Below are 22,138 nucleotides of genomic sequence, written 5' to 3' on the forward strand. Positions count from 1 at the left end.
AACCCAGAGCAGTAGTAAAACCTCGACGAAGGTGGGATTCGAACCCACGCGTGCAAAGCACAATGGATTAGCAGTCCATCGCCTTAACCACTCGGCCACCCCGTCCTGCCCTGGATTGCCTGTGCTTTCCCCCATGCCGCCCGCCCCATGGGAACCGCCCGTCCCACGCCTCCGGCCGCCCCGCGCCCTTGACGGCCCGACCCCGTGGGAGCCGCCTACCGCGGGGGCCGGGCGAAGGCGTCAGTAGTGTCCGGGCCGGGCGCACTGCGGAGCCACCTCGGGTGGTCACGGGGAAAGAAAAGAAGACCCCAAAAAAACTGCCCTCTCTGAGGCTCGAACTCAGGACCTTCAGATTATGAGACTGACGCGCTGCCTACTGCGCTAAGAGGGCGCTGGAGGGGGATGATGGCGTCTGCCATCCGGCAGGTGAGCAGGCGACGGGGCCTGGACAGGCCCTGGGTCAGGGCAGGGAGAGGCTGTGGCGGCCACGCCAGATCGGCAGGGGGCGATCATACTTCGCAGCGGGACGAGGTGGCCGAGTGGTTAAGGCGATGGACTGCTAATCCATTGTGCTTTGCACGCGTGGGTTCGAATCCCACCTTCGTCGAGGTTTTGCTGCTGCGGGGGGTGACTGGGGACCTTCGGAGTGGGCTCGGGTTCTTGCGGGACACGGGGAACTCGGCGGGAGCTGGAGGGGAAATGCTACTAGCTAGTGCCTGGGCTACACTGGCATCTGCATCTACTCCAGGATCAAAAGTCACCCGTGTCCTGGAGATTTTGGGAAGGGGACGGCAGAAGACATTCACGTAATGTCTAAAGTGCCAGCCAAGGTCCTCATGTAGAGGGGCGGGCAGTCTCTTATTCAAGACGCATGGAGAAGAAAGCACTTAGAAATCGTTACAAGAGCGATTACTGCCGAAAGTGGCTGTTGAGCAGTCAGGTGATGACCTTCTGAAACGTAGAATATAATAGAGAAGTAAACTGGGACGAAGGAAGTGTGAAACCGTGGATGGATGCCCTGGGTACTGCGGGGAGAGCAGACAGAGAAGGTATAGGAGGATTTTTCCCATCACGGTGGTTGGTAATTATGCCGGTTCATTGTAACAGGGAAAAAAAGCAGCAAAGAAGGCAAAAGGCAAAGTGCAAATCTGATCCTGCATGTGGTGGAAGCCCAGAGGGGTAGAGGAAGGTGCCCTGGCCCCACACCACCCCGAGCCCCCACTGTTACCAGGATGCTAGGTATGGCTGTGGGTGACTTACCTGGAGAGGGATCCAAACAGCTCCCTTCTCCTCACCCAGCGGGGATTAGCCCTCTCCTATGGCTCATCCTGGCCATTGGACATATGTGAGCATCCTGGGAAGGTACCTGAGATGCTGCCAGGTCCCTCCAGCCAGCCCTGCCAAGTGTAGGAACCTGGAGGGTGGGCTGTGGGCTGGGCAGCCATGCCGAGGGAGACAGATCCTGCCTGCTGCTTTGGGGCTTGCAAGCATCACAGGGCAGGAGCAGGTCCTGGGTGGGAGGGACACCTTGGTGAATTTCTATGTCCAGCGGGGGACCCTGAAATAAGCTTTCAGTAAAAACGTGCACCCAATCTGCTCTGAGTCAGCGTCATCATTGAGGGCCAAACAGGGGCAGCGGGGAAGCCCCAGCAGTATCCCCAGCTTGTGCCAGAGAGGAAAACCAGACTCCCAGGCGCCATTGGAAGTTGGATCCAGGATCTCGTGTTTACTAGACAGGCATTTTGACCAGCTGAGCTAGAGCCCCCACCTGCCCCACTGCCGGGGGTGCCCTATGGCCACAGACCATGCCAGGCCCATCTCGCTGCCAGCTCAAAAATAGGGTCACTCTGCAGGATCAATGGGTTGGGACTCCAGGGACAGGGCACAACCCCGTGTGACGCTCTGTGTGCCACGCTAAATTCAAAGCCCTACGCGTGTACCTGAGGGATAAAAGTCGATGGTCGGGTCCCGTCGGGCTCTGCCCCGGCTAGGCGGGTAGAAGGTGATGATGCCCGAAAAGGAGGAGGGCTCGTCCGAGATTTGAACCCGGGACCTTTCGCACCCTAAGCAAGAATCATACCCCTAGACCAACGAGCCAGGCTGCGCCCCGCTCTGCCCCCCCCCCCCCCCCCCCCCAACTTGCGTCCCGCTCTCGCTCACCCCGCCCGCACACGGACCCGCCCCGCGCCCGCAGCCCCGCCAGGACACCGCGCCCGCAGCGCCGCGCACATCGCACCCCCACACGGCCCGCACACCCGCACCTCCGCACCCCGACCCGCTGCCCGCCACAGCGCTCCGCCGCCTCCGCCGCCCGCGCTGCCCTTCCCCCGCCGCGCCGCCGCCGCTGCGATGGCCCAGGGGTGAAGGCGCTGCACTCGAAATCCAATAGCGGCTCCCTGCGCAAGTTCCAATACTGCTCACTGCCATGGGTTTTACCCAACTCCCTGATACCTCCGTTGGGAGTCGGGGGAGGAGGTGACACCGGGAGCGTCAGGAACAGCCACACCGCCCCAAGCCCTACCTTTTCTACCTCGGACGGTATTCACGATTTGGATACTGGACGTGGAGCATCCTGAAGATCCTGACTCCTCATAACCCTCTCCCACATCCTTGAAAGAACTGTGTACCCCGCCTCATTGGTCTGGGTGTGTTTTTTAGCGTGGAAGTGGTCCTGAATTGAGCTGTTGCATGAATCTGCCTACTTGGCATGCACTACCCTCCTCCTTCTGAGCTGGACCCCCCAGCATGGATTTTCACCCCAAGAGACATCCTGAGCCCCGTGGGGAAGTTAAAAAAATGCCTCCCATGCTCTGCAGCCTCCAGGCACGGTAGGGAAAGAGCCACAAGATTTTTATACAACCTTGGGATGCCAGGACACAGCACCAGGCCTTTTGTGGAGAGCTCTAGCAGCCTCACAACCAGCAGAGAGGTCGTTGAGAAGGCACAAGGATATGGAGAGTGCTTAGGAGTTGATCTGAGCTACATCTCTCTTCCCCCAGCAGCATTTTACCATCAGTCCTTTGGAGTCCATCTTTCCCACAGGAATGTGCCCAGCCAGCAAGGGACACCCTCAGCACTGGACATGGTGGGTGGCCAAAAGTAAGTTGTCTGGGAGATCAACCCAGGACCTCTTAAATCCACAGCAAGAATCACACCCCTGGACCAATGAGCCAGGGTGCCCCCTGCTGTTTCCCACTCTACATCTCCCAGACCCTGTTGGGGGTTCAGGGGCAGCCAGGGCTCTGTGTGGCCTCACACATTCTGGGAGCCGGGAGGTGCCTCTTGCTGTGGCCATGAGATATCAGGTCCGGCATCTCCCACCCCCAGCCCCTCCTTTCTCCCCCAAAGAGCCTCACAGGCCCTTGCAGCAGTTGGAATGGCCGGTGCTTTTAGTGGCACCTTTTGCTGTGGGGCATGGTGCAAAGGCGATGTCCTGTGAGCGGTGTTTGTCCTCAGTGTCAGCAATGGCCGTGTCCGTGTGCCAGGGCTGTTGGTGCATGGGGTCCTGCGGCGGCGGGGGCAGGGGGTAAGGGGGGAGTGCAGCGAGCAGCGTGGGAAGTGTGAGCCGGTGGCGTGTGTGAGGTGTGGAAGGGCTGTAAAGGGTTGTGCGGGTGCGGGTGCGTGGTGTCCCTGTGCGGGCAGGGCCCCGTGTGGCAGCGTGAAGGGCTCCATTTTGCCTGGCAGCGGGGAAGTGTGCCGGGTGTGCCGGGCCCCCTGGGGCATGCAAGACAGCTTGGGCACCCTGGCTCGTTGGTCTAGGGGTATGATTCTCGCTTAGGGTGCGAGAGGTCCCGGGTTCAAATCCCGGACGAGCCCTTCTTTTTACACTTCCAGCGCCCCCCTACCACCCGGCTGGACCCCCGGCACCGGTGGTCACCCCAAGAGACGCCGTGAGCCCCGTGGGGAAGGGACTCTGGCTGCCTCCAGCAGCCAGCACCTACACTCCACACTCTACAGCACCTGGGCAAGGAGGGACATCTCGCCAGGCATTTCCTTGCTGCCTGCCTTGGGCTGCCAGGAGGCAATGCCAGTTCACACGTGCCCGCAGGCAACCGCAGGGATTTCCTGTGGGCCATCTGGGGAGTCTCCGGGGGCCCTGGGTGCGGAGGGGTGTGGAGAGGCAAAAGGACATGGAGATGCTGGGGGTTGATCCCAGGGCCTCTTGCATGCAAAGCAAGCGCTCTCCCGCTGAGCTACATCCCCCTGCCGCAGCACCTGGCCTGGCGTTCTCCTGCGTCCGAACAAATCCCTGTGTCTGCTGCCTCGCCCTGCCGCCCAAGCTGAGGAAAGGGGGTTCAGGTGTTTGCAGGCAGTGCGGGGGCCTTAGGTGTCCTTGGGCTGGTGAGGGGGTTGGAGCATGACGAGTAAGTGCGGGGCAGAGCAGGGAGGTAATTTTGCAGGCGCGGAGGGCAGGTAAGGGGCAGAGTGTAAGCGTGGCAGGAGCGTGTCGGGCGGCTGCAGTGTCGGGCGGGGCAGAGGTGGCGAGGGGGAGTGCGAATGCGAGGGCAGTGTGTTTGCAGTGAGTGTATTGGGATGAGGTGAGGGTGAGCAGTGGATGCCCAAAAAAGAGGAGGGCTCGTCCGGGAGTTGAACCCGGGACCTCTCGCACCCTAAGCGAGAATCATACCCCTAGACCAACGAGCCAGGCTGCGCCCCGCTCTGCCCCCCCCCCCACTTGTGTCCCGCTCTCGCTCACCCCGCCCGCACACGGACCCGCCCCGCGCCCGCAGCCCCGCCAGGACACCGCGCCCGCAGCGCCGCGCACATCGCACCCCCACACGGCCCGCACACCCGCACCTCCGCACCCCGACCCGCTGCCCGCCACAGCGCTCCGCCGCCTCCGCCGCCCGCGCTGCCCTTCCCCCGCCGCGCCGCCGCCGCTGCGATGGCCCAGGGGTGAAGGCGCTGCACTCGAAATCCAATAGCGGCTCCCTGCGCAAGTTCCATGGGTTTTACCTGCGTTGATGGGAGTCGACCCTCGTGGTATACACGGACTCTTAACCTTCTTCTGCTATCAAGGAATATTTAGCATCGTAGGGCAGTGAGTCATGGACCACTCAGTCTGGGGCCAGGGGAAGTCCTCCCGGTGATGGGGTTACCTTTTTTTTCCAACGGGCTAGCTGGCACCCACGCAAGCCCAGGGCAGTGGTGCCAAGGTGCCCAACAATGCAGGTTTGGGGTGTGTTTCCACCTTAAAGTATGAGGAGACGTGGATCTCACTCCCAGAGGAATTGTCGTTTTGGTCAGAGCCTGTCCTGTTTTTCTCTGGAGCAGCAGAGCCCTCTGGGGTCTTCCTATTGTTCCCCTCCTGTCACTGCAGCTTGGGGCTGGGCAGGATGAGTGGGGCAGCTCGAGGGGTTCGCATGGGCTGTGGCACCCGCTGTGCACCACTGCTGTCCCCTGCACTCCTAGGCCTGCCATGCCCTTAGGCAGCAACAGTGCTTTTGGGAGGGGGTGGCTGTAGGGGGGTCTGCCAGCCCCACAACCAACAGGGAGGGGTCTGGAGAGGCAAAAGAAAATGGAGATGCTAGGGGTTGATCCCAAGTCCTCCTCCATGCAAAGCAAGCGCTCTCCCACTGAGGTACAAGCCCCTGTGCAAGGGCAGGGTGATGCCCAAGAGTCTCCACTATCTTTGTGGTCCACCTGCCTCTGTGGCCACTGGATCCAGGGAAGTTTTGCACCATGAACACCTCTAAATGCCAGCCCCACCCCCTGGGCACCGTAAGATGATTTCCTTGTTCCAGGCTGTGCCAAGGGGCAAAAGGCAACATTAGGCACCATCCTCAACTCCCAGAATTGGGGGGCACAGATCTGGGGTGTGATTCTCACTTAAGGTGTGAGAGGATCTGGGTTCAGCTCCTTGATGAGCCCACCTTTTGGGCACCTAACTTCTTTGGCTGGCACATGGGACTGCAGCATAACCAGGGCTCTGTCACAGAGGGCTGAGTGCTCCTTCCTGGCTGGATGGACAGGATAGATGCCCCGAGGCTGGCCCCGAGGGATGTGCCCCAGGGATGAGGGGACTTAGCCAGGCCATCTCCCTGCCTTGCACAAGGGGGATGTAGCTCAGTGGGAGAGTGCTTGCTTTGCATGCAAGAAGCCCTGGGATCAACCTCCATTTTTTTTCCCCTACGACAGCTGCTGTATCTCTGGGCATCCTTGGAGGATGTTTCCCTGTGCTGCCTGTCTCATGGCCAAGGCACCTAAATTTTTTCCAGCCATCAGTAAATATTCCTGCATGTTCCTTTTTCCCAACCTCCAGGTGTTGAGCAGAGCCCCACACCAGACTGAGGGATGGCATACCCTGAGGCAAAGTGGGGTGTCCCTCAGTATCATCAGCTGCAGGGAGGAGCCAGAGGCTGTGATGGCCGAGGGGTAAAGGCGTTGGACTTGAAATCCAATAGGGGTTCCCTGCGCAGGTTCGAATCCTGCTCACAGCGAGAGGTTTTACCCATGGATGGGGTGGGAGAGAGAGATGCTCAGAATTTTGATCCCTGGAGAGCAGTAGACAGGGAAGGGGCAGTGCTCTTGCATTGGGTGGGATTGTAGGTTCAGCTCCTGCACGACCTCTCCTTTTGGGCACCTGTGGCCAGACAAGGCCTCTGCAGTGTCAGGGCAACGGCGGGGAGGGCACTGCCCAGCACAGAGGGCACAGGCAGACTCCTTAGTTGGGTGACCCCTGCGATGGGATGGTCCCATCACTGCCAGGAGCACAGTGTTGCCCAGTGCCCATGGGCACAGGCATAGCTCAGCGATGGCCAGGGCTCGTTCCCTCCTGGGTTGGGAAGGAGCTGACAGGGCAGTGGGGGTCATGCTGCCACTGCAGCCTCCGGGGAAAGCTCTGCCATGGTGCATCCCTCACCTTTGGGGAGCCCTTCCAGAGGTAGATGGGAGTTTATCATCACTGGCCCGTGGAGGAGGTGGATTTGAGGAGGGAAAAAAAAAGCCTGGAGATGCTGGGGGTTGAACCCAGGGCCTCTTACATGCGAAGCAAGCGCTCTCCCACTGAGCTACATCCCCCACTTTAGTGCCCCCCTTTTCCTGGGGGTTTTCCTGACCTCTCTCCTCCTTGTGGCCCCATTTTAAAACCAGGCAGGTGCAACCCGTAGCCGTGGTGTGCTGGGCAGAGTGGGAGCTTCACACGAAGTTTAGAAACTCCCATTGAATTATGAGGTGCAGAGAGGAGCCACTGGATTTCTAAACTTTTCAGAGAGGAGCTTGGGTGTGCCTGGATCCAACCTTAGCTCCAGATTTTGCAGTGATTTATCTCTAAAATATTGTATAGGTGTAGTAGAAACTTTATACAGCTTTATCCTGCAGGATTAAAAATAAATAGTAAATTTAATACTTACACAATATTAAAATTAATACTTACATATTATTTATTATGATGATTAGACAAAAAAATCTTAATCAGAATTATTTACTACACAATATAGGTGCTATAGCAACTATTACAGTATAGTGCACTGTGAAGGAATATTGAAACAATTATATTAAAGCAAATATATTAAAGCTGTCAAAACAAATTATCAAGTAAAGACTGGTGTTTTTCACCCAGATCAGCCAATGACAGGGAGTAAATCGCTTGGGCTCAGCCTTGAGGAGTAACCTTGAGGAGTGTCTCCACCCCAAGGGGGAATCTCCACACATACACTTCAAGAAAGGATCTGTCAGAAAATCCTGCCATTCAAATCTGGGACTTTTATACTATAAAAGCATGGACTGTGAGCCAGATATGTCCAGACCAGCTGTACCAGCTCAACAGTTTTTGTAAAGTTATCAATAATATTACTTGTTTTTTCCTTTATCCAGATATTTTACCAGATCTACTATATCTTCATCTCACTATCAGGATATTTAAATTTGAGGTTGATGAGTCAGGCTGGTTTCAGCTTTATTCAACACCAAAAGCAGTGTGACCTATTTTCTTCGTTTAACACTGATTGTTTGGGAAATAGAGCATTGTTTGAGTTGTTTCCTCCATTCCAGTCTCCGGAATTCCAGAGCAACCTGCTACATAGTCACAGGTGACATCCCCACAGTCAGGGAAGGGCAAGGGTGACCTCTCCATGGTGACCATCCAGTACGGACAAACAGAACTGTCATAGGTCCCGTCTCGCACCAGGCAGTTCTGTATAGTTGAAGTAAAAGAGGGATTTCCGGCTACCTACATCCACTTGGCTCGTTGGTCTAGGGGTATGATTCTCGCTTCGGGTGCGAGAGGTCCCGGGTTCAACTCCCGGACGAGCCCTTTTTCTGGGCACCTACACGCAGTGGGATGTGGTGGAGCCAGGGGGAGGGGATTCAGGGAGCAGATCAGCGACGGGCTCAGTGTTTTGGGTGGGCACGTACTTAAACCAGAAGGAATGCTGGAGTGGGAAGAATGGAGCGCAGCCTGGGACAGTCGGATTTGGAGCCGTGGGGTGAGGGGACTGGGCCAACTCCCCCTGCTATTGCACAGGGGGATGTAGCTCAGCGGGAGAGCGCTTGCTTTGCATGCAAGAGGCCCTGGGATCAACCCCCAGCATCTCCATATCCTTTTGCCTCTCCACACCCCTCCGCACCCAGGGCCCCCGGAGACTCCCCAGATGGCCCACAGGAAATCCCTGCGGTTGCCTGTGGGCACGTGTGAACTGGCATTGCCTCCTGGCAGCCCAAGGCAGGCAGCAAGGAAATGCCTGGCGAGATGTCCCTCCTTGCCCAGGTGCTGTAGAGTGTGGAGTGTAGGTGCTGGCTGCTGGAGGCAGCCAGAGTCCCTTCCCCACGGGGCTCACGGCGTCTCTTGGGGTGACCACCGGTGCCGGGGGTCCAGCCGGGTGGTAGGGGGGCGCTGGAAGTGTAAAAAGAAGGGCTCGTCCGGGATTTGAACCCGGGACCTCTCGCACCCTAAGCGAGAATCATACCCCTAGACCAACGAGCCAGGGTGCCCAAGCTGTCTTGCATGCCCCAGGGGGCCCGGCACACCCGGCACACTTCCCCGCTGCCAGGCAAAATGGAGCCCTTCACGCTGCCACACGGGGCCCTGCCCGCACAGGGACACCACGCACCCGCACCCGCACAACCCTTTACAGCCCTTCCACACCTCACACACGCCACCGGCTCACACTTCCCACGCTGCTCGCTGCACTCCCCCCTTACCCCCTGCCCCCGCCGCCGCAGGACCCCATGCACCAACAGCCCTGGCACACGGACACGGCCATTGCTGACACTGAGGACAAACACCGCTCACAGGACATCGCCTTTGCACCATGCCCCACAGCAAAAGGTGCCACTAAAAGCACCGGCCATTCCAACTGCTGCAAGGGCCTGTGAGGCTCTTTGGGGGAGAAAGGAGGGGCTGGGGGTGGGAGATGCCGGACCTGATATCTCATGGCCACAGCAAGAGGCACCTCCCGGCTCCCAGAATGTGTGAGGCACACAGAGCCCTGGCTGCCTCATTGCGCTGCTCCAGATGATCCAATGAGAGCCCCACCTGTCTTCTTGCCCACTCCACTCCTCCCAGTCACCACATAGTTTCCTCCCTGGCGCAACTGCCGGTTTCCCCTGGCAAACTCTCTGATGTCTGGATCCCTAAAGCAGCTCAAGGTGATGAGTCCAGGAAGGGACCCCAAACCAAGGTTTCCCCACTCCAGCATGGGCATCCCGGGGCCCACTCCCTGCTCTTGCACAGATGGTGTAGCTCAGTGGGAGAGCACTTGCTTTGCATGCAAGAGGCCTTGAAATCCACCCCCAGCATCTCCATGTCCTTTTGCCTCCCCAGACCCCTCTCTGCTGGATGCAGGGCTGCCAGAGTTCCCTAGGAAAGGCCTGGCGCTGCCTCCTGGCACCCCCAGCCTGTGTAGAAATGCCCAAGGCTCTTTCCCTACCCTGCCTGGAGGCTGTAGGGTACTGGAGCACTTTGTTTTCCTCCCCCAGGAGTCTCGTGAAGTCTCCATAGGTGTACATCGCTGCTGCGAGGAGCACTTGAGAAGGAGGGCTAGTGGCGCCCAAAACCTCTACTGGGAGCTGGACCATTGAGGTGGGGTGCACTGCTCTCCCAGAGATGTGGGACAGGGTGGTAGGGGGGCATCCACTCAGCAAGACGGGAAACTGTTCCACCTCCCCATGCCACTCCCCTCAGTGTCTTTTTTCTCACTTCTCCCGGGTCTGCAAAACCTGGAGAATCCCGGGTGTGTAAGTGCCCTGGGGCATCACAACAACTGCCTGGGGCATTTAGATGCTCCCGAGAGAGGAGTGGGGCTGCGCTGGATGCCAATGACCTTCTCATATCAGCTTCTACCGGGGACCCCAGCGAGGGCATCCCAATAATCACAGCGCGGGTATCAGGGAGTTGGGTAAAACCCATGGCAGTGAGCAGGATTGGCGCCTGCGCAGGGAATCCCTATCGAATTTCGAGTGCGGCGCCTTCACCCCTTGACCATCAGAGCCCCGAGGCCCATGGCGCGGCGGTTCCGATGGCTTTGACACGCTCCGTTTTGCTGGGAGGCAGGGAAGTCTGTGGGTGTCCCGCTGCACGGGGGGGGGGGGGGGGGGGGGCAGCATTTCTCCGAAGGTTGGCTCGTTGGTCTAGGGGTATAATTGTCGCTTACGTGTGCCTTATGTGTGCGAGAGATCCCAGGTTCAAATCCTGGACGCGCCTGCCTATTTTTTGGGCAGTCGTCGCTGGATTCCGGGCATGCGTGGGGCGACGCGGCCTTGCACAGGGGAGACGGGGGCCTGACACAGCCCAGCTATCATCGGGATTAGTCGTCTCCTGAGTGGGGAAGGAGCTGTCAGGCCAGTGGGGATGGCAGAGCATGGGGTCCGTGCTGCCATTTCGGCCCTGGGTGGGCGGCACAGCCGTGGTGCAGGGAATCGCCTTTCGGGAAACCTGATGTAAAAGGAGTTTGTCATCGCCGCCTCGTAGAGGAAGTGAGGGAGAAACAACAAAAAGGAACCCTACCTTGGAGATGCTGGGGATTGAACCCAGGACCTCTTACATGCGAAGCAAGCGCTCTCCCACTGAGCTACATCCCCTCTATCTAACTGCTTCGAAGAGCACTATCTTCTGCTACTACAGAGGTTGACTTTATGTGCTAAAAGTTATGTTAACCAAATGGGAGGTGCTACAGCCACCCCACGGGGTGCTGTCTGCCGGGAGCTGGGGAATGCAAGGGCTGATCATCCTACACCTGGTCAGCAAAGAGCAGCAGGGGTGCAGTCCCAAAGGACGAGCTGTCCTAACAAAGGCTTGTCTCCAAAGCCAGGGCTTTATCCAAAGAAGGGGTTTCCCCCAAAAAGGAAGGGTTGTATCCAAAGGAGGGTTTGTCCAGGAGTCGAACTCAGGATCTCTTGCAAAAGTGCAAGACACCTATCCCTACACCAACAATCTGGAGTGCTGCACTCCTTTTGCCTCCCCAGCCCTACAGTTTCTATTTTGGGGTACAGCTGATGCTGTGCTTTTCCCCAGCACAGCCACAGCCTTGAGGAGGAATTTCCAGGGCAGCCATGTCAGGAGGCAACCCCAGGGCCTTTTGAGGGGATTCTGGCAGCCCTGCATCCAGCAGGGAGGAGTTCAGGGAGGCAAAAGGGCACAGAGATGCTGGGGGTTGATCCCAGGGCCTCTTGCATGCAAAGCAAGTGCTCTTCCACTGAGCTACACCCCCTAGTCCTAGGGCCTTTTCCTGCCAACCCTTGAAGATCCATACTGCCTGCAGGAATTTGCCAAGCTAGGATGTGGGACCAGCCCTGTTCCAATCTATGTCACAGCCCCAGAGATCCCAGACTGGCTTTGGTGTGGCTCCTGAGGGACAAGAGCTGAGTGCTGGGTAACTGCTCTTTTATCCCGGCTCCCATGGGAGTCAGCAGGGTGCTGGTGCTCCTATGGGTGCCATGGGGGCACAGTTCCAGGGCAGGACATGGGGAATTTTCTAGGACATAGTTCCTGAGGGCTGAGTTGCCTGTAGCTGTGCTGGGGTGTAGTATTGTCCACAAGGGTCCCAGGATGAAGGAAGAGATGAGAAAGTTGACTCCATGTATCAGCAAGCTAGGTTTATTATTTTATGATAGAAAATATATTAAAACTATACTAAAAGAACAGAGAGAAAAGATTTCATCAGAAGGCTAAGCTAAGAATAGGAAAGGAAGGAATAACAAAGGCTTGTCTCTCACCGAGACAGTCTGGACAGGTGAACTGTGATTGGGCGTTAATTCCAAACAACCAGATGAGTCCAATCACAGATTCCCCCTGTTGCATTCCACAGCAGCAGATAAGAATTGTTTACAGTTTGTTCCTGAGGCCTCTCAGCTTCTCAGGAGGGAAAAATCCTAAGGAAAGGATTTTTCCTAAAACATGTCGGTGACACTGGGGTGGGAAGATGAGCTGCTGCAGGAGCCCCAGCTGCTGGGGACCCCCCTTCACATAGGAAGAACAGTGCAAAGAGATGATTTGCAGACTGCAGTGAGCCTCCGATGCCGATTGTAACACATGGCTGTGCCAGAGCAGAGATATTCCCCCCACCCAAACCCCCTGAGCTGACTGAGGGAAACTGCGAGGTTGGTTCAGCCACAGCCTTTCATATCACAGAGGGGTGGAGGAGAGCAGGAAAGGGAAACACTGCACCCATGATTTCCAGGTCTTGTAACCCCCCCCCCCCCTCGCCCCCAACAGACACAAGTCCTTCAACCCCACATAACCAGTGCTGACAGCAGCTACCCCGCACAGCAATAACTACATCACTCTTCTCCTCTTTGGGAGGTACGCAGACACCTCTCAGCAAATGTGAATTAACAGCCCTGGAATGTTTTATCAAACAATTCTTGAGTTTAAGACTTAGATTCCCTCCCATGACCCTGCAAACTGTTGGGATCTGGGTTCCACTTTCATTGTGCTCATCCTAGTCTTTCCCTGAGGGCTGTTCTCCACAGCAAAAACTCAGAGTAGAGGAGGCTGTAGGACAGCCAGGAGCAATGTCTGCTGGTGATGTGGCTCAGGGTGACACAGTGCTGGTGGAGCCAACAGGGCTGCAGGACTCAAGTCTTGTGAGCCCCATTACCACAGGGAGCACCAGGAGGACCAGACCAGCATGCCTGTGCCTTTTAATTTGTCTGCTTCTTCCCCCTTGACTCACACATGTGGCCAGGCTGTTATTTTCCTTTTTTATGGGATCTCCAGCCCTGGGGAAGAACTGGAGCCCTTGGCAGAGCCACTGCCTGTCTGGCTCCCCAGGTATGGCAGGGAGGGCACCATGAGTCCCTGCCCTGTGCGTGATCCATGGATGTCTGGGGTGGGATCTCCTCAGTGGTGCCCTCTCCTCCCTGTTATCCTGGCCATGCAGCCACTTTCTTTCTCCTTCCTCAATCTGGAAGGTTGCTCCAAGCTCCACCCAGCCTGGCCTTGGACACATCAAGGGACTGGATGGGACAAGTCCTATCTCTCTGCTTGCCATGCCTGCAGCTTCCCAGCTCCAGGGGCTCTGTCTCTCACCTGGCTGGCTCCAGGTGTATCCCAAAGTGTTCTTGCCTGTTGATGCAGCTCACCCTCCCAGCATTGCCCTCAGACCAGTGCCCCAGTGCCTGTCTGGAATACACCTTTGGCATCCCAGTAAAGGCACAGGTGGTGGATCTGTCTTTTCATCCTCTCCCACTGCTGTGATGCACCACAATTTTTGTCTTCTCACCTGGATGTGCAGAGAAGCTGCAGATTGATGTGCTGCGTTGACCCACCAATAATCCAGCCACCACCAATCCCAGCCCCTACCACCAGCACCATGCTGCCTGGGACTTCCATAGTATCATAGAATATCCTGAATTGGAAGGGATTGATAAGGATCATCAAAGTCCAACTCCTGGCTCTGCACAGACACCCCAACCATCCCACCCTGTGCCTGAAAGGGTTGTCCAAATGCTCCTGGATCTCTGGCAGCCTTGGGGCTGTGCCCATTCCCTGGGGAGTCTGTTCAGTGCCCCACCACCGTCTGGGGGAAGAATCTTTTCCTAATCCAGCCTAACCCTCCACAGGCAAAGTCTCCATTACGAATGGTCCCACTTGCTTGCTGTTCAAGGCAATCTCCCCTTTTCCACAACAGCTCTCTGTGCTTGTTCCTCCTCAAACCATGACTTACCCTCTCCTTCCCACCTCATTTACCCCCAGAGTGGGAAGGTACCTGTTCTTCAGGAATCTGAGGATACTGAATGACCACAGGGAGCAGGTTTCCTCCAAGATCATGAAGCAGCTGAGAGAAGATGGGAAGCGGGCAAAGAGGTGATAGCAGCAAAAGATAGCAGATAGCAGCGAAAGAAGATGGGAAGTGGGAGACATAAACTTCAACAGGCACGGCCAGAGGGTGGCACCTGGGCCATACTCCAGGCTCTTCTCAAAAATGCTTCTGCTGCTTTTGAATGTTATAGGTAGGCAATGCTGGGACCAAATCCCAGGACCCAGCTATTTCCCTCTATGTGCCTCCACCTGCTGGGCAATATTTTTCATCCCCATCTTGTTACGTGGCTCTGTGTTTCTCACTGGAGCCTTTGGCTGCACTGCCTCTACAGAAACCTGTATTTAGGGCCTGATCAGCAGGTCTGGGGGGTCCTGCCTGGGGCAAGGGCTGGCCTGGGGGGGGAAATATGGTGAATTCAGGACTGCTCTTGAGCTGGAAATCAAGGAGGCACAGCTCTCAGCTGGAGTCATGGCTCCCATGGGAGACAGTCCCCTGACCCTCAGGATAGGCAGCGTTGATAGGCACCGAGGTCTTCATTTCCCCACCTGTCTGCACTAAGACAACCATAATTTTCAGGTCAAATCAAGGAGCTGTGTAGATTTTTGTAGACATTGAATTTTCAGAAAAAAAACAAATTAAAATCTGTGTAACCTCTCCAGTGAAGTCATTCAGTGAAACGCTACATAAAAATCTCATTATTTTGTCCACCTGCTCCCTCCTGGACTGGTCGGTGCAGCAGGCTTGAGGAAGTCAGCTGCACAAGGCCCAGAGACCCACAGCTTCCCAACAAAACTTCTGCTGGAATTTCAAAGCTTTTTGTAATTTTTTAATTCAAAATTTTGCATCCTATCTCTGCAGACAATTGCCAGAGCTGGGATAAAAATATCTGAGCAGTCCTTGGAAGAAGAACACCTCCCTTCTCCTGGTGCACTGGCTGCTGAGAAATTGCCATGCAAATTTTCTCCAAATAGGAGCACCTCATCAAAGGTCTCCTGGGCAATAAAACCAGTTAAGCTTGGTCAAAGGCTTTTGATGACCAATAGGCTTTTAAGCTCAGCATAATCCCTCATTATAAACACTCACAAACTTTATGCAAATATTCCTATTCCTTCTTTCATCAGCTGAAAAGGTTCTGTCTGATGATCCATGGCATCTTAAAAAGAGGCTTTACTCAATTCATTGCATCTTCCAGAGACTTCAGTGTCCCTTCTCCATCAAGTAATTATTGTCTCTTCTTTTTCACTCTTCACTGTCACCCATTAAACACTATGTGAGCTTGGCACAGAATGCCCATCCAAAGAAGCCCATCTTCCAAAAATCCCACTTCTACCTTTTTTTCCCTGACTCCATGCCCACCTCCTGAGCTCAGCCCCACAAAATATAGCTTCAAAATGCAGGGTAAATGCCATTTTGAAATGTCCAACCTTCACATTCCCAGCTCCTTGAGGGAACAGGCAATAAAGCGTGCTCCTGCAGGAATTCCTCCCTGAGCAGGTGCTTGCCATGGGGCAGGAGGAGAGGTTTCCAGGATAAGAAAGTTGCCTCGGGACTGGTCCCAGCAAACCACACACATCTGTCAGTGCAGGGAAGAGCTGGGTAGCAGAAACCCCCATTTCATGTAAAAACCAAACCTCCCCAGCAGCAACAAGCTGCCTGCAGAGGAGGTGATCCCTCCAGGCTCCTGAACAAGGAACAACAGAAGACTCAGGCTATGATGTGGCAAGTCTTTAATGAGAAGGAGAGTGAACCAGTTCAGAGTACAAGTGCGTTCCCAGTGCTCAGTAAAGAAATAGATAAACCCCACTTTGGGACAAGCTGATCCCTACAAGGGGTGTCTCCTCGCCCCACCACCCCATGATTATCATCTGCCATCTACAGCCTGCTAGAAGCATTTATTGCCCAGCCAGCAGCAAATGCCGTGTAGAACATGGAACTATAAAGACTTAGTGAGATAAACATGTACAGAGGCATGGTCTGGAGTGATGAGCTCGCATGGCTACCATCCTCCTGGGGCAACTGCTGGGAAACCCAGGGGCATCTCCTTAGTCCTCTCCCCCAGACTTGGTCGTGTGCTTTACTTTCCTTTCCTGACCACACCGCTGGCACGTTCAGGAGGAGGAGCCCGCTGGGGACACCCTACAGCCCAGTGCCCAGGCACAGCAGTCCTGCCTTGCCCAGCCCCCGGGAGCCCACAGGGATGCCACAGCAGCGCAGGTAGCTCCCGACCACTGCCGACGCCGTGGAGCCCACCGTGGTGCTCTGTGGGAAGGAGCTGAGGATGGGCCCGGGCAGCGTGACCATGACCGTGGGCGGCTGGATGAAGGCGGCCGAGTCCCCACAGCGGCGGAAGCAGGGCTGGTTGCAGCTGGTGGCCAGGGGCCGGGGACCGCAGGAGGAGGGCAGGCACAGGTCGTAGCAGGACATGGCTTGGCAAGGATGTGCACCTGAAAGCCAGAGCTGGGATGTAAAAACAAGGCAGAGGCCAGTCTGTCCTTGCTGAGCCCTCACACAATGCCTCCCATAATAAGAGGCATGGGAGAGCAAGCTAGAGGGTGAGTTTGGATGGTTTAGAAACATCAAAAGAAAGCTTCCCCCCACCTTGCCCCATAAACTACTCAGGAGAACGAGGGGAGTTTTGTTTGAGCTGCAGGTTGGTCTGGGAAAGTTGGAGGCACCAGGTCCTGGGACCACAGAGCAGACCCACTCCTCCTCTGAGCTGACAGGGAGCCTTTGGCAAGCAAAGTGGTCACAAGATGCATGTGGTTGAAGCAAAACCCACTTAAATCAACACAACATGAACTGAACCATCCCACCCCAAAATATAAGGGACATTTGATGCCTGTCCATAAACAGGGACACATTGATCCCTGCAACGTTCTAATTTGTTTCTCTGCTTCAGCAAGGAAAATCATGTAGGATGCAACTGATTATGTGGTTGCAGACCCTGTAAGCCCTGCATCCTGCAACCCCTTACGCTATTCATTTTAGGGCAGAAATACACCCTTCCCCGATGTCCTGTGCAGCTGGAAGGGAAGATGGAGGGGTGGGGAAGGGGATGGAGCCTGTCTCAACTTACCCAAATGGAGGTGGCAGTGATGGCAGCTGGAGCAGGTGGTGGGGCTAAGCACTGTCCCCACAGTTTTATAGGGTGGCCCAGCCCCCCAGGGGAGTGGGTGTGTGCCTTCAGCCTGAAAATCCCCAACAACCAGCAGTTTTCTCCTGGAAAGCTCCCCCGACTGATTAAACAGTTCCCTCTTTCATCTCTCATGTTTTGCTTCCATGTAATACTGAGTAAGATTGAAATTATTCGGGCAACAAGCATTAATTACCTTCCTTCCTAAGGCCAAGAGACATTTTAGGTCTTTATGCCAGCAGGCAGGAGAGTGTTTCAGCAGAATTTAGAGCAGATGTATCCCCACCTATCTCTCAGCACAACCAATTCAGCTCCCTGATGCACCTGGGGTGAGATCAAGGATGCAAACTGAATGTAAGGAACATCCATTTGGAGTGAAATCCTGTGCCAAGAATCTCATGGAGGCCAGGAAAGCTGAGGGGCTGCAGGAGTGAGGATATGAGCGATGTGGACACAGGGACCTGACCTAGCCCAGCATGAGCAATTTGTTATGGGTTTGGATGCACTTATAGGATTTTCCTTTTTTTTTTTTTGGTGGCTTTTTTTTTGGGTGTTGTTGTTTGTTTGTTTGTTTGTTTTGTTATTATTCCTCACACCTGGGGTATAAGTCGTGCTTGGAAGGCACATCAGATGTTAAAAGCAAAGTGATCATGGGCTCTGAAGTCCAGCCCCACAGATGACACATACCTAAACTGGCTGATTTTGTGCAGGGAACTGACTTCCAAGAGCCCTTCCATCCCACTCTTTGGATAGGGTGGTAGCAGTGAGCCAGAAGGTCACAGGTGTCCTTCCTTGTGGTGGGGTGACATAGTCAAGACAGGGTTAATTACAGTAATTACAGGCTCTGGTGTGACACCGGGGATCTGGGATCGCTCTGCTGGAAGCCTGTTAGCTACTAAACATCCCAAACATCTCAACCTGCACTTAAACATGAATCAGTCTCACAGTGGAGAGAGGGAATTGCTGATGTGGTCCCAAGCAGGACCATGATGAGCCATCATGAGCTCTAGAGGCAAGGAAAGTCTGAAACAGGCTTTTCATTTCACACCAGCAGAACTCAACTGACAGCACAAACATCTCCTGCCCTGGAATAAACTGTGACAGAACTGGGAGACGTGTACTATGTGTGTGTGGGGTTGTAAGCATCCTGTTAAAGATGTGCCTTGGGGTTTGGGGGGGTCATTTGAGTTCTTGAGATGACTTGGCCACAATGGATCGCACTGAATGGTCCCTAGTGACTCTTCTCTGCCTGCCTGTCAGGGCAACAAAGCCTTTCCAAGGTTCTGAGGCCAAACTCAGCTATTTTTTAACATCATTCTGGAAGGGGAAAAAGGGAATCAGGTTTTTTGAGGTTCAGCAGAGGACACAGACTTCAGGGAGAAGCAACCTGGCAGCTCCTGGAGTAAGGGAGGACACTGTGGGCTCATCATTCATAACCTCCTAAATGGTGACTTGGCAAGCAGGAAAAGATGAGGTTTCAGTTTTAGCTTTACTGTGCTGCTTTTTGCTCCACTCTTGAATAATAAATTGATGCCACAAGTGCACCTTGGGCCCACAGCTTGAGTATTAAACCCTTCTTCTACCAATCTGGTTTGTTTGGTTTTTTGTTCTGTGTCTGTGTGCACTCCCATTTTCTCAGGAAAACAACAACCCTTCCTGGGTGACTCCCTTCCAGGCTTCCAGGCACAGGGTGGGATATTCAGAACTGCAGCCTCACTGTGTGTTTCAGTTTTGAAACCCAGTTTAAGCACTTGAAGTTCTGCTCACATTGGACCATCACATTCGAGAATAATATCCATAGATGCAGTGATGCTTGGGATAAATGCAATGCGGCACTCAGAGGGGAAATGTTGTCAAATGTGAGCAGATCTGTGGACTGAAACAAGTTCTTTTTCTAGAAAAGACAGCAGGGGAAACAAAAGGCACATGTTAGGAAGTTAAAATAATCAGATCTGTGTAGTGATTGAATTTTTAAAAAGGAAAGCAGATGGGGAAAGGGCAGATATTTGGGAGATAAACAAAGACTGAATTTTCCAATATGTATTAATTTCAGGGAATGAGCACTTTCTGCTTGAGATGTGACTTTCTCTGGATGAACCTGAAACCTGAGAAAATGTCACCAAACAAAACATGTCGGATTCATTTTCTTAACTTCTGCATGGATCCAGGATGTGTGGCCACCTCAGCCCTGCCCCTTCCTGCAAGTAAGGACACAAAAAACATGGCCCAGGATCAATAATACATGTCTTTCCCTTCCTATCACGAGTCCCAGTAGCACTTTGCATTTTGATTTCCAATGACCCAAGGGCTGGATGTGTCTGAGACTGGCTGGAGGGCAGGAGCTTGCCCCGTCCTAAAATTTCTCCTGAAAGCCAAAGGCAGGAGCACATCTTGGAGCAGCAACAGACCTAAGCATCCCATCTCCAATGAATGTCTGCATGCAGGGTGCTCACCCAGGGCTTGCCTCCTGGCAGCAGGACAGTCAGGGACCACTCCCAGATGGCTGATGGATGAGTGGGACACCCCAGTGCCAGAAGGCAGAATCTTGATGCAGCCAGACCCAGGCACAGAGCATTCTGGCTGCCTGTGTCCTTGCCAAAGCAGACTCGGGGTGCTCCAGGGCCACTCTGTGCAGCCCAAGGAGCCCAGTGGGTGCCACTGGGGAGAGCCAGGCTCCGACTGCCAGGCGCTGTCCTGAGGCTGCAGATGATCCAGTTCCATGCTGTCGAAAGGATCCCTGTAATTTTCAGGTCCCTGGGTGGGCTGATGCCCCACAGCACCACTGATAGTGGCACATTCCCTTCAGGAGGACTCGTCACTGCTCACCAGGACAGGGACATGTGTGTGCCAGGGCAGGGTTGAAGGGTGTCCCAAGGGACTCAGTGGGGATCCTCTCCTGGCTGCCTGTGCCCTGCAAGTCCCAGGTCCCATCCTGTGACAGCAATCCCCCTGCCATGTACTGCTACACCTCTGCACCCACCACCCCAGCCCATTTCATCCTCTCCAAACGCAAGTTGGTCTCTCTGCAGGGCTGGACCCAAACTCATGCATTTTCCCAGGAAATCTCGCATAGATCCCTTGCAGGGTACCTGGCTGTCCAGGCAGGCACATCCCCCCTTCCTAGGGCGGCAGACCTGGCCAAGCACCACAGCATCTCATGGCAGTGGAATGGGATGGGGCGAGCATTTCCCCCCAGCCTGGTCATGCTTTCTGGCTCAGGAGACACTGATGGAGGGAAGCAGCTTCTCACTGGTCCTCAGAGACATCTCCCCAAGGCATGGGAATGAAATGTAGCCACAGTGAAGGTCAAAAAGGTACGGGCAGCTAAGCTTGAGCATCCTTATCTTGTCTTGAAGCCATGGCATTGCTTGGCCACATCCTCATCAGTGGAGAGGAGTAGAGGGGAGAAGGGGAAGGCACTAGAAAGACTGGCACAATGCCTTTCCCCAGGTGCGTCAAAGCAGAGACTCCCAAATGCAGGGCTTTCCTCTCTGCAAGACCACTGAGATTCCAGAAGCAGTTTTACCTCTTTCCTCTTCATCTTGCCATTGGTCACTCTGTCCTGTCTCCAGGAATCTCCACTGTGAGCACTGCTCCAGGCACAGGAGGGAGCTGCCAGTGCACAGTAGCTCTGTCATCCCCAGAACAAGCACCTCTGGGACAAGCCAGAGGCAACTTTTGACTCCCATCGGCATCCCTGGGGATGCCCACTGCTGACCTTCCCTGCCTGCAGTTCAGTGCTCCTGGAGAGCAGGCAATGGGATGGCACGAGAGGGGCTGGCTTGTGGGCTCAGGTAACCACCCGGCTCCCATGGCACATTGCACAGAGGGGCCACACCAATCCCTGAGCCACCAGGAGCTGGCTCAGTCCCTGGGTAGCAGCAGTCCGGGGACTGATGTAATGTGTATTTGACAGAGCAGAGCAAAACACGGAGAGCCGGAGGGTACTGGGGCAAGCCGCACCAAAACACTGCTTCTAGCACACCCCTCCTCCAGGGACTCGACGAGGGAGGGATTCGAACCCACGCGTGCAGAGCACAATGGATTAGCAGTCCATCGCCTTAACCACTCGGCCACCTCGTCCAGTATGCTCTAATTGCTATTTTTAGCAAAATTTGTTTTAGAAAAAAATTTTTGGTCTTCTTTTGCTTGCAGACAGTAATGGTAGAGCCAGTTCTTCAGGGTGTCCTTTGGTGAGCAAGGCTACGCAGACAGAGCCCTGGCAGCTCCTGTCACAGCAGGGCAGGGAGACAAGCAAGTGTTTGTGATTCATTTGCCCCTCTCCCTGTTCCTTTCTGTGGCCATGGGGTGGCAAAGGGTAACATGGCATTTATTGTTGCCACAAAAACACGTGCACCAGGCATCTCCATTACACACCCAGACTCAGCCTGTGTCCAGAGGGTTTTCCTACATGATTCCACACTAGTTGTGCAAAGTAATAGGGAAGATGGGAAGGGTCCACACGGCAGCTACTGTATCTCTTATTTCCCAAATTTACTGGTTTCTGGAAATAGTTTAGCCCAACTCTCCAATGTGAGGTGAGAAGGGAGAGGAAGCAGAAGGAAACATTTTATTCCCAGAGCAGAGTCACAGGGAATAGAGAACAGGGGATTGACAGTGCTCTGAGCAAGAAAAGGGCCCCCAGCAGTGCACCCAGTTTGGGACAGGGAGGAAAAGCAGTCCCCCAAGTTGAGGCACTATTGGGAGTTGAGCCCACAAACTCCTGTTGACTAGACAGGCACTTTGACCAGCTAAGCCATAGCACCCACTGTGCCCATTCCCACTGGGTGCTCCTTAAAACCCC

At 54.8% G+C, this 22,138-nt stretch overlaps 1 protein-coding gene and 14 non-coding genes across 15 annotated transcripts; 5 read left to right on the forward strand and 10 right to left on the reverse strand.

Moving 5' to 3' along the window:
• Positions 1-23: 23 nt before the first annotated feature.
• On the reverse strand, positions 24-105 carry TRNAS-GCU (transfer RNA serine (anticodon GCU)). Its single transcript has one exon. It is a non-coding gene; the product is annotated as a tRNA-Ser (tRNA).
• A 213-nt stretch (positions 106-318) lies between these two features.
• TRNAM-CAU (transfer RNA methionine (anticodon CAU)) lies at positions 319-391 on the reverse strand. Its single transcript has one exon. It is a non-coding gene; the product is annotated as a tRNA-Met (tRNA).
• Positions 392-525: 134 nt separating this feature from the next.
• On the forward strand, positions 526-607 carry TRNAS-GCU (transfer RNA serine (anticodon GCU)). The gene has a single exon. It is a non-coding gene; the product is annotated as a tRNA-Ser (tRNA).
• A 3,137-nt stretch (positions 608-3,744) lies between these two features.
• Positions 3,745-3,816, forward strand: TRNAP-AGG (transfer RNA proline (anticodon AGG)). Its single transcript has one exon. It is a non-coding gene; the product is annotated as a tRNA-Pro (tRNA).
• A 315-nt stretch (positions 3,817-4,131) lies between these two features.
• On the reverse strand, positions 4,132-4,203 carry TRNAA-UGC (transfer RNA alanine (anticodon UGC)). Its single transcript has one exon. It is a non-coding gene; the product is annotated as a tRNA-Ala (tRNA).
• A 369-nt stretch (positions 4,204-4,572) lies between these two features.
• On the reverse strand, positions 4,573-4,644 carry TRNAP-AGG (transfer RNA proline (anticodon AGG)). The gene has a single exon. It is a non-coding gene; the product is annotated as a tRNA-Pro (tRNA).
• A 1,714-nt stretch (positions 4,645-6,358) lies between these two features.
• Positions 6,359-6,440, forward strand: TRNAS-UGA (transfer RNA serine (anticodon UGA)). The gene has a single exon. It is a non-coding gene; the product is annotated as a tRNA-Ser (tRNA).
• Positions 6,441-6,948: 508 nt separating this feature from the next.
• Positions 6,949-7,020, reverse strand: TRNAA-CGC (transfer RNA alanine (anticodon CGC)). The gene has a single exon. It is a non-coding gene; the product is annotated as a tRNA-Ala (tRNA).
• A 1,162-nt stretch (positions 7,021-8,182) lies between these two features.
• Positions 8,183-8,254, forward strand: TRNAP-CGG (transfer RNA proline (anticodon CGG)). The gene has a single exon. It is a non-coding gene; the product is annotated as a tRNA-Pro (tRNA).
• Positions 8,255-8,464: 210 nt separating this feature from the next.
• Positions 8,465-8,536, forward strand: TRNAA-UGC (transfer RNA alanine (anticodon UGC)). The gene has a single exon. It is a non-coding gene; the product is annotated as a tRNA-Ala (tRNA).
• Positions 8,537-8,851: 315 nt separating this feature from the next.
• Positions 8,852-8,923, reverse strand: TRNAP-AGG (transfer RNA proline (anticodon AGG)). Its single transcript has one exon. It is a non-coding gene; the product is annotated as a tRNA-Pro (tRNA).
• Positions 8,924-10,947: 2,024 nt separating this feature from the next.
• On the reverse strand, positions 10,948-11,019 carry TRNAA-CGC (transfer RNA alanine (anticodon CGC)). The gene has a single exon. It is a non-coding gene; the product is annotated as a tRNA-Ala (tRNA).
• A 557-nt stretch (positions 11,020-11,576) lies between these two features.
• On the reverse strand, positions 11,577-11,648 carry TRNAA-UGC (transfer RNA alanine (anticodon UGC)). Its single transcript has one exon. It is a non-coding gene; the product is annotated as a tRNA-Ala (tRNA).
• A 4,263-nt stretch (positions 11,649-15,911) lies between these two features.
• Positions 15,912-17,350, reverse strand: LOC132338546 (beta-keratin-related protein-like). Its single transcript, XM_059868245.1, has 2 exons — positions 17,278-17,350; positions 15,912-16,645 (listed from the first exon to the last, which is right to left on the reverse strand). Exon 2 carries the CDS (start codon positions 16,623-16,625, stop codon positions 16,338-16,340), a length of 288 nt encoding a protein of 95 aa, XP_059724228.1. The 5' UTR covers positions 16,626-16,645; positions 17,278-17,350; the 3' UTR covers positions 15,912-16,337.
• A 3,985-nt stretch (positions 17,351-21,335) lies between these two features.
• On the reverse strand, positions 21,336-21,417 carry TRNAS-GCU (transfer RNA serine (anticodon GCU)). The gene has a single exon. It is a non-coding gene; the product is annotated as a tRNA-Ser (tRNA).
• Between the last annotated feature and the right edge of the window lie 721 nt (positions 21,418-22,138).

The sequence above is a fragment of the Haemorhous mexicanus genome, chromosome 26 (genome assembly GCF_027477595.1).
Source record: "Haemorhous mexicanus isolate bHaeMex1 chromosome 26, bHaeMex1.pri, whole genome shotgun sequence".
Classification (NCBI taxonomy): domain Eukaryota; kingdom Metazoa; phylum Chordata; class Aves; order Passeriformes; family Fringillidae; genus Haemorhous; species Haemorhous mexicanus.